General features: G+C 30.4%; 1 protein-coding gene across 1 annotated transcript; it reads left to right on the plus strand.

Moving 5' to 3' along the window:
• The first annotated feature begins 5,228 nt into the window (after positions 1-5,228).
• Positions 5,229-7,366, plus strand: LOC7478494 (aluminum-activated malate transporter 2-like). The gene is made up of 6 exons (XM_052449991.1): positions 5,229-5,559; positions 5,629-5,769; positions 5,901-6,173; positions 6,304-6,416; positions 6,501-6,644; positions 6,885-7,366. Exons 1-6 carry the CDS (start codon positions 5,274-5,276, stop codon positions 7,356-7,358), a joined length of 1,431 nt encoding a protein of 476 aa, XP_052305951.1. The 5' UTR covers positions 5,229-5,273; the 3' UTR covers positions 7,359-7,366.
• Positions 7,367-11,587: the final 4,221 nt, after the last annotated feature.

An 11,587-nucleotide genomic window follows, 5' to 3' on the forward strand; every position in this document is an offset into this window, starting at 1 on the left:
AGGCTAGGCAAATTACATATGAGGGCTAGAAAACCTCCGACGGCAATGCAGAGAGAGAAATTTGCTGGCTATGAAAGCTTCAAATGTTGAAGAAAAAAAGAGAAGTCAGATTGTTCTAGTCAATATGGTTTGTCATTTTAGCTTTGAAAACAAGGTTTTTAAGACCACATTTTATTTTAGATATTTTACAAACCTCAATCATATTTTTTTTAATGGATTGTGCCTTTTTCATAATCTAGTTTTTGCATTAAAATCAATAAAAATTTTTCTATGAAAATGGTTTTTTTTTTGTAAATGATTGAACCCCAAGGTGTGTCTTGAAAAATACTAACAGGCAAACCCTTTAAAACTCATAAGACAGACCCTCATGACTTACTCCATGGCTTAATTCAAAATATTTTGTAACATCAATTTTATAAGAAACCCTTTCGTCAAAATAATCCTGAAAAATTAAACTTGCCTTCTGGTTTCGAAAATAATTCGATGTTTCCTTAAAATAGTTAAAAGCAAATCATTTAAGCAATTCCAATTCTGAGGTGACCGAACAATTTTGAACCAAGATGTGAAAAATGAAAAATGCACAAAAAACTCGCACCCCATGTCTCTTGGGCCACATTTTAGTTATATGCATAATCGTTTGTAGTTTGATTTGCTAGTCATTGATTAATAAAAACATATATCTTTATGCTAAAGTTCCAAACAATTATACCGAACGAGTGCAAAATTTATCGATTCAAACCGCTTGTGCTTGAAATGATGAAAGGCCAACTTTGCTATCCTTTCACATTATAAAATATATCCCTTGTGGTCCCTATTTGAGGGCATGCCCAAATAGAAAACAGAAATGACTAAATCAAAATCAAAACAAATGAGGATGCCCCACTAAAGCAAGAAAAAAGGGTAAAACAACTAAATATGAAAGAAAAAAAGATTGAAAAACATAATGGTAGTGATCCTAAGTTTTTGAAACCTTGAAATATTTTTTGAGGCTTAAATCCTTTTCTTTCGTAGCCAAAAGCTATAGCCTCATTATGTGCCTTTTTAAAAGCCCTTTCTATACAATCAAACAAGAAACTTGGATCGATAAATGGTGTTCTCGAAATGCAAAAAAATATTTTTACAAGAATCATGACATTGTGAACAAAGCTACTCATTGTTAATCATGCTGCTATAATTAATGCTAAAAAGAGATAATTTTTTCTCAACAAAACGTCGAGTTTTACTCGAGTCTTTTGCCTTGAAACCAATAAAAGCAGAAGGTCACCTTATCTTGTACCTTCAACATATCATAATAATAATTTCTTTGCAACAATTAGACTTAAATAGGCATGATCTTTGAAATTTGCAAGTTGATTCCAAAACAAGAAAATGATTTCCAAACAAAATCAATCATTGACTGTGTTTATAAGGTCCTTGACTAGAAATGACAAGTTTAATAACTAGGGAGAAAAGCAGTGGACCCTGAGAAGGATACCAAACAACATCCAGATCAGTTGGGGGGGGGGGCAAAAAAGCCCATAATGAAATGATGATCCTTTGAAACTATGAACAACATCCAACGATGATAAATACCTCTTGATGACGGGTAGGAGAATGAGCACAACTAGATCAGCTGAGGATAATGTCGCTCAAGCATATTCTATGATTTGACAAACACCATCAACGGTTGAGAGTAATGCTACACTTGGGAGGCATCTTCATGTCTAAAAATCTTGTTTACCCTTTGAAGGATGGCTATGATACCTGAAAAATGTTATCATATGAATGCATCAACTGAGGGCAATTTGCAACAATCATTGACAACATATGATTTGATGAACTCCTTAAAAAGTGAGAGTAATGGAGTGCCGCTGCTTCATCAAAGTGAGTGGACAATGATGCAAGAATGATTATGATACCTAGAAATTGTTATCATATGAATGCATCAATCGGGGGCAATTGCAACAGTCATTGAGAACAAATGATTTGATGAACTCCTTCAGAAAGTGAAAGTAACAAAGTGTTACTTCTCCATCAAAATCAACGAGCAATGGTGCAAGAATCAATATGATACCTGAAAATATTAGCACATGAATGCATCAGTTGAGGGCAATTTGCAACATTTATTGACAACAGATGATTTGATGAACCCCTTCAAAAAATGAGAGTAATAGAATGCCACTTCTCCATCAAAATAAGCGGGCAATGCTGTAAGAATATCACAAATTAGGGTGCATCATTCGACCAGGGGGCAACATCATCGATAAGAAAATTTGTCATTTATTGAAGAATGGTTAACCGAGTAGAGCTTCATGTAGCACCTAAAAGTCCAAGTTGTGCAACAAAAAAACAATCAAGTATAATTGATCACGTTGGAAAAACCTAAGTGGGTTGAAGCAATAAAGAGGCAATCAAAGATATTAATCACTTGGAAAAACTCTTGTGGACTGAAGATTTAAGCTGAGCAACCAAGGGGTTAGATTAGTAGCAACAAACCTTTCAACCAATAAAAGGATGATTTCCAAAAAATAAGGCCTATATTTCTAATCAGGTAAGGATGCATGCATGTCATCTAATACCAAATTATTATATAATATTTTTGCAAGAATTACACAAGAAATTGTCCTTAATGAAGTCTAGTAAGACTTCAACAAATAGGAACCCATCAAGGTTCTGAGCCAAGCAAGGCTTGATTTGGTTTTCAAAGCCTAACAAGAGTTCAACAAAGAAGGGATCCAATGAAATTCCAAAGCCTAACAAGGCTCAAGATAATCCTAAACCCAATAAGGTTTAGCAAGAAAAAGTCTAGCAAGACTCCAGCAAAAAAAACTTAGCAAGGTTTTGAGCCCAACAAGTCTTCAGTGATTTAAAACCCATCAAGGTTTTGACAAAGAAATAGTCCAACAAAATTTTAGCTTGATTCAATGATCAGAGCAAAAGTATGTTAACGTAATACTGCATGTTTGGGGCATATCTCTTGTACCAGTCTCCTCGGATTGTAGAGAGCTTGTTCTCGAGTTCAAATTACACTTACCTAGATCTTATAGGTTCTCAATCAAAAGTTTTCAACCTTTTACCTGCTCAGCCTCCTTAGCAATGGAACCAATTTTTACGTTATGTTGAAAATCATATGCAACAACCTTTTTAAACTCTAACTCAACCACAAAGTTAGAACTATAAGAACCAAAAGCTCTTATATCTTTTATATCATCACCAATAAGATGAGTGATGGTTTCTCCACTTTGAGAACTTTTAGATATCTGTTTCATAACTTTTATCTTAAGTTCAAGAACATCAACTTTAACTTCATCAATTTCAGAATTCTCTGCAAACATATATGAAACACACTCTTCACAATATGCTTTATAAAAAATCACCTATGGAACCACATCTAATTTGGTTCTTTTTTTTTTATGATTTTACTATTACGATCAAAGTCAATATGCTCGTTAAAATGAACATCTTTCAAATACTCAAGGTCATCATAAGCCAAGATTTCTACATCAAAATCTTCTCATTATGCATCATCTTCCTCATTCTTATCTAATTTTGATGGTTGATTCCAATGCATAAAAAATGGAATCATTAAAAATTTTAGTCGCTATATCATATTCATCCCATCAAGAAACTACCCTCTCTGTCATGCCTCTGAAATGGACTCTTAAAACTAGCCGTGGATATGTGTCACTCTTCTTACGACCCCCTAATTTTCTCTTATTCATATCTGTTAATTGATAGGATAATTCTTCAACTAGCATCTTCATGTTTATTATCGCGTGTCAACAGGTTAATTTAGTAATTTATCTTTGCATATCTTTTATTACCAATTCTTGAACGTCTTTTTCTTTAAGGAAAGCCTCCTCATGCCCTACTACACGAGCATATAATATTCTGTGATCACCTCTTCCATCCATGATTATTCAATAGCAAAAAACAACTAATTATAAGGAATCGTTGAGCTCTAATACTAACTAACATAGGCATGAATAACATAAGAAAGGCAGTAAGCATATGCAACACAATGTTTTGCCGAATAGAGTTACAACACAAAAACCTTAATATAAAATTTTATTAATAAAGATTTCTTTTCAAGTAGTCTACTAAAATACAAGCTAAATAACCATATTTGAAGAACATATCCTAAACAAAGCTGAAAACAAATAATAAAAGAGTTCTAAATCAAATAGGAAAAAATTCATAAATCAACTAGGAAAATATATCAATTCTTAAACAATAACTTCTAAACTTTATTTTAAAGCTTTCCCATTTTCATATTGATACAAGATTTTAATCTTAAAAAAAATAGTGATTTTATGAATATTTCATATAATCCAATGATAGAATAAAAAACTATATCTACTAACAAGACTTATTAGCGTGCATGTTTCAAAAAAATAAAAAATAAAAAAAACTCTAGCATGAAAAAAAACCCCTGTCCAATTCTAAGTATGAAATCTAATTCCTTTTCAAGATGCGAACAACAAGAATAAGTATAAATTCATATTCTTTTTTCTAGATGCAAACAAAAAGAATACTGGGATCTCAATTATTTCATTAACAGATTTCAATAAAGTGGCGAGAAAAGTTTATATATATCTTTTCGTTTTCCAATTTATTTCAAACATTGATTGGTCGAAATATTTATCTTTATTTTATGATAAAAGTTTTTGATAATATATTCAAGAATTTGCGCGTCAAGGAAAGACTTATGGTAGATCTTTTGCTTCTTTGTCACCTCTTAATTCTAACAACTTTAAATGTAAAGCAATATTGCTATCTTATCAATAAACAATTATTATTTTAAATGTAAATATTCAATAAAAAAATTAAACATACCACAAATAGAGTTTATATATTTTAATAGAGAGTAAATAACCATTTTCATAAACTGATACAATAATTCTTTGAACTAGAAAAAGCACAATCCATATGTGGTGTCCATATCGATCAAATACAAAAAGAAAAGAAAAGAAAAGAAAAGCTATACAGTAAAATTTAGAAACGGTCTTTCAAACATATTGACTTCAAAATGTCGTTGTACAAGAACCAGGGGCATGTGACAATCCATAGAATTAACTTCAAAGTCTACCTGGTTAGTCATGAATCATGATTTCCATGTTTATTTCACCTGAATCTCAGTCCTAGGAGAACCAAAGCAAATAGGTGTCGGGACTTCTTATAAATTAGAAGCGTGTGGAGTCCCTCCTCCAATATCCTTCTTGGCCAACTCTCTTTATTCTTTGCTCTCTTTGATATTTCTCAGTTCTTGCGAACTTTCCTACCCTCATTTAGCCATGGAAGTTGGGTATGGAAGCGGTGACAAAACTGGGTTTTTCACTCAAGGACGAAGGTCGCTCAAGGCCTTGACTGTGCAGTTCAAAGTTAAGACGGTTGAATTGGCTAGGAACATAAAGAAGCTTGGACAAGATGATCCAAGAAGAGTTATTCATTCACTAAAAGTAGGACTTGCACTTACATTGGTATCAATGTTCTACTACTGTCAGCCACTTTACAGTAATTTTGATGAAACTGCAATATGGGCTATTATGACTGTTGTTGTTGTCTTTGAATTCTCTGTGGGTAAGTCTCTGACATTTTAAAAATAGAACAGAAATTCCCTTTCATGATTTTTGACAAATTAGTTTTCAGGGGCTACTCTTGGAAAAGGATTGAATAGAGGAATGGCAACGCTAATGGCTGGTGGACTAGGTGCTGGAGCACATCACCTAGCAAACCTCTCTGGACATATTGGAGAACCCATACTACTTGGGTTCTTTGTCTTTCTACAAGGTATCTTTAATTTAACCATGCATGCACACAAAATAAAAATTATTGCACCTCAAAGTTCATACTATATTGATCCTTACTGTTACATGAAAAGGTACTCATGTATTCGAAATTATTTTGGTTTTTGTTTGCAGCTACAATATCAACATTTTTAAGGTTCTTTCCGAAAATTAAATCGAGATATGATTATGGGATGTTAATATTCATATTGACCTTCTCTATGATATCGGTATCTGGTTATCGAGACGATGAAATATTAGAGTTAGCACATAGAAGATTATCAACCATATGCATAGGTGGTGCTACTTGTGTCATCATTTCTATTGTGATTTTCCCTGTGTGGGCTGGTGAAGATCTTCACAATCTGATTGCTCTCAACATTGAAAAGCTTGGCAACTTCTTAGAAGGTATGCATGTCCCCAACAAAGCAGTGCCCTAACTCGTAGAACCTATCAAGTAGTGGATGCATTCATTCCAATTGTTCTTTTTTAACATGCAGATGCTCAAAAACTTACTAAGATAAGATAAAATTTACAGGATTTGGTGATGAATACTTCAAAAGAACAGGGGGTGAAGAGTGTAATGAGGACAAGAAAATTTTGGAAGGATACAAAAGTTTTCTCAATTCAAACTATAGTGAAGGATCCTTGGTGTGTATAAATCTCTCACGCACCAACCTCCTCTTCCCCTATATAATTGAATTATTTTCTGATAATAGTTTTGATGCCTTTCAGGCTAATTTTGCAGCATGGGAGCCAGGTCATGGTCGGTTCCCATTTCGACATCCATGGAAACTATACCTGAAAGTTGGGACTCTGGCTCGAGAATGTGCCTACCGAATTGAAGCATTGAATGGATACTTAAATGCTGACACGCAGGTATAAGAAAATAAATCAATTCCCTAGAAGCTATCTCATCTTTGATGTCTAAATACAACGTGATATGCTACTTTAAGCCTTCGGCATATCATATGTTGCGATCCATTCTCACAAAAATTCGTAAAGTTCAAGCTTTTATGTATGGCTTAAATAATAAAAAAATTAATATCAATTAGGAACAATATGCTAAGAAGCACTCCGGTATGCTTATCTCTAAATATTTGCTGCTTATTCTTGCAGGTATCATCAGAAGTTAGTACCATAATTCAGGAAGCATGCACAACTATGAGCTTAGAATCTGGAAAAGCACTAAAGGAACTAGCACTGGCAATCAAAATAATGGTGCAGCCATCTTCTGCAGATTCCCACATTGAAAATGCAAAATCTGCTGCCAAAAATATCAAATCTTTACTCAAATCAGGCATATGGGAAGACATTGACCTGCTGAAAGTTATACCAGGGGTTACAGTGTGTTCAATACTTGTTGATGTGGTCACATGCACTGAAACAATTGCTGCATCCATACATGAACTTGCCTCCAAAGCCCAATTTAAGAGTGCAGAGTCTCCTTTATCAGAACAAATTCAGAGTGTAAAATCAGCTGAGATGGTCAATTGCCCCCATGTCATCACTGTCAGTGAATCAACTCTTGCTGCGTCACCAAGTGAGAGTTCTTCAGCACCAAAGGCTAGCAAGCAAAGTATGGAGGTGTAAATATATGTTACGATCATGTCGCGTATAGTGTATTTCAATAAATGCCATTCTTTTCGGCCATATATGGGTAACTTCAATTTATTTTTTTTACTCGTCATTTTCGCAAAGAAAGAAAATTTAATCTCGATTGATGTATAAATAAGATTGAGGACACTTGATACTGATAAAAACTATAAGAAAAACAATAACATAGAAATCATAAAAAACATTAATAAGCGATTAAAGTTGTTGATATGAACTTTAAATTCACAATTTATTTATAAAAATAATGTAATGAAACTTGTCTCCATTTGAGGTTTAGAAAACCTTTAAATATGCTAAAAAAAACCCCTACCTCTATTATAAAATAACTAAAAATCTAAAAGCTTAAAACTTAAAGCTTAAAGAAAAATAATATAAATTTCAAATTAAAATAATAAATCCAAAAAATCATAAGAAAAATAATAAAATTAACTCAATCAACAACTTATAGGATTAATTCTGAAAGATTCAATGATCCAATAAGCAAGAAAGTTGCTTTTTATAGAAAAACTATTTATAAAATTAAATGAAAATTTTTTAGTCCGATCTAATGGTTGAATCTTTTGTTCTTGTTATTTTAAGTCATTACTCTAATTTAGCGTAATTATATTTCTTATTAGATCTAAATTTGTCCAACTTGACTGTAAAAATATTTGTTAGACCATTTTCATTATATATTTGAGAGAAATCCTCTTAAATCCTCATTTAAATGCAGAGAACAATTAATTTCTAGATATCCGGCTGCTATATATATAAAAGTTAAAAAAAAAAAAAAAAAACGTTTAAAATATTAATTGTTACATTATACTCACACGATTAACACACCTAATAGGTGGACGGTTGAGATATGAAAAATCCTTAGACGAAAGAGAGCCAATCATACCAAAAAAAGGAAACAAAGCCAATTAAAGAAGGGGCAATGATCATTTTGTAACAAATGATGTCATCATATTCTTTTTAATATGTTTTCATGGAAACTAAAAATGCACAAAAATAAGGCACGTAAACTAATAATACTGTCATCAGATATTAATAACAACCTTAAGCCCAGAGCAAAGGGATCAATTTGCTTGAAACTCTTCTTATGTCTTCCATTCTTAGCAGGACAATGAGCTAGTTAAGAGCTACCCAGGATAATTAACGGAAAGAACTAAAGGTTGTGAGGAAATTACTGTTTATTTATATTCATTTGTATTATAATTGTAATTTATAATATATTGTTTTTTTTAATTTGTTTTTGTTTATTTTATATTTTAATATTGGATTGATTGAGAATCGAGTTTTTATTTATTTATTTTTATTTTGACTTTTTATATGGTTAAAGTGGTTTGCGAATTTGCTAGGATAACCTAAATTGTATCAGTTTACGAGTTTGGTAAGGTGTTTTTTTTTTCTTTTTAATTTAACTTGATTTTATTATCGTCTATTTTTTTTATATAGTTAAAAAATAATAGTTTCAGAAAAAAATTATGTTATTAAATTTTATAAAGTCCATGGACTTGTTTAAAAGTTTGGCTCGTTGACATGGTTTGCGGGTCTAACAAGTTTAACTTTTTTTTTCAATTTCATCTATAGATATTGGGATAATTGGAAATTCAGTTTCATAATTGGTTTTGTTTCTCTTTATATAAGATTATTACGGTCTCAAAACAATATTTTAGTATTGGGTCGGTGTTTAATTTTGCGATCATCAATTTTTGTTATCATATAGTTAAATAAAAAATAGTTTGTCAAATTAAAATCATAGTGGAGTCCATAACCCGGTTCACAAGTTTGGCTTGCTAGCCCAAGTTACTCAATTCACAGGTTTGACGGGTTTACCCGCCTCATCGGATATGCTTTTTTTTGTTCTTAATAGTTTTTAATTGTTATTTTTTATTTCTTCCTTCAATATTGAATTGATCAAGAAATAGATTGCATGATTTATTTTTGTTTGTTTTCTATAGAGTTATTACAATGTCAAATAAATATCTATTTTAGGGTTGATGTTCAATTTTGCAAGCATGTATTTTTATTGTATAACTAAATAAAAAAAACGTTTATTAAAAATATTATTAAACCCAATAGAGTCCATGACTCAGGTCGCTGGAGGACCGAGGTTGATCTAATCTGTCGTTGTCTCGGTATTTTTTTTAAAAAGTTGTCATCTTGAATGTTTTTTTTTTAAGTTAAGTTATGTTTTTTCCGGTCATCTAGGTTACCTTTAGATCCATAAAATTAATCGATTTAAGTTGGGCCAGCTCATATGTAATTAAATTTAAAACTTAAGTTAGGAAAAGAACTGAGATGGACAAAAAATTTTAAAATTAATCTATTTGATAAAATTATGAAAAAAAAAACTCTTAATACTTTTAATATGTTTTTATATTTATTTAAAAATAATATAACCATGGCAGGGCAGAGGCCAATAAAATAGTACATATGAAGTGACAAAGGTCATGAAGCTCTTTTGCTCTTCATCCACCATGTTATGCTAAGATATCTTTAATTGGGGGCATAAAATGGACAAAAGGATTCCCAAACTCCAATATTATGTGCTTTAAAATCCAATTTTACACGTTTAAATCTATATGATGTGAGAGGTTGTTTTGCATTGTGTTTTACACTGTATTTAAATATATTTTGCAAAAAACATTAAATTGATTTTTTTCTACTGATTTTCAATAGTTTTGAAGTGTTGATATAAAAATAAAGAATAAAAAAATCTAAAACAAATATGTATTTTAATATAATTTTAAGTAAAAAATACTTTTGAAAAATATATACAACAATACCAAGCACAAACTTAGGTAATATTTGGCATTGTAGTTGAATTGCGTTTTTGAATTATGTTTTTTGCTTTAAATTATTTTTTATATATATTTTTGGATTGTTTTAATATAGCGATGTTAAAAAAAATTAAAATAAATAAATATTATTTTCATGAATTTATAAATTTTTTTTTTTAAAAAAAATCAACATTTACCTCTGCATAGATGACTTCTTAATATGCTGATACAAAGAATTTGTCCTTGGATGTTCTCATAGAGCTCCTGAAAGATATTTTGACTGAAGAAAGGCTAACAAGAACTCAAAGTTTTAACAAAATTTGTAGATATATATATATATCTGTAAGTACCGTATCATTATCAACAACAAGGTCTATCAGCATCATCTTGTTGTATTTAAAGTGTGTTTAAGAATGTGATGTAAATAACATTTCTTTAAATTTTGATTTTTTTATTTAAAATGAATTTTTTTAAAAATTTTTTGATCGTTTTGATATGCTAATATAAAAAATAATTTTTAAAAAATAAAAAAACTTTATTTTGATGCATTTCTAAATGAAAAGTACTTTAAACTGCCACTATTATCACAATCTCAAACACACCCTTAAACTTTTTGTAAATCCAAGGCTTGCGTGAAGCTATGTCCCTTCAAATTTCAGTAAGAAACTAGCTATTTAACTTGTGTTTCATCATAGTTCAAATAATTTTATTTTTTAATAAAAAAATAAATATGTAGATTTTTTTTAATGTCTTTTGGGCTATAAAAAAATTCTCAAAAAATAAAATAAAAAATATTATACATACATTTAATTAAATAAATTAATAATTATACATTCCAATAAATATAAAAAAGAGTCATTATCGATATGTAAAGACTAAATTAGAAAAAATCAAGATATTTGATTTTGCAACATGGACCATATATCCAGTTGTGCTTAATAACTTTAATTTTTTTAATAAAAATTTTATTTAATTAAATGATTATTTGTCTAATAAAATATAAAAAAGTTTTTAACATAACCAAAGACTAAACTTTTAAAATAGAAAGAGATAGATGTAGATCAAGACTGAATTTACAATATGAGTCATGTACTTTGTTGTGTCTAATAACTTTATATCTTAAAATAAATTCATTATTAATAAAAAATTTTTAATATAATTGGTATGCATTACGCTACGAGTTGGAGCAAAAACGTTTTTGAATGCAAAAAAAAAAATGTCCAGGCATCGCTAAAAAGCAAATAGATTTTTAACTATTAATTTAAAATCAGTTGCTTATTGGATGATATTTTTTTATCTAAAATTGAGATAAAAACATATTGGATTTACTAGGGTCAACCTTGGTTGACCTGCAAAACCCGTCGGGATAGTCTTGCAAAAAATAAATTGGGAAGTACAGTCCCTAATTAACTTAATGTTAAAGGATAAAATTCATAAAAA

Source organism: Populus trichocarpa, chromosome 1 (genome assembly GCF_000002775.5).
Source record: "Populus trichocarpa isolate Nisqually-1 chromosome 1, P.trichocarpa_v4.1, whole genome shotgun sequence".
NCBI classification, from domain to species: Eukaryota; Viridiplantae; Streptophyta; class Magnoliopsida; order Malpighiales; family Salicaceae; genus Populus; species Populus trichocarpa.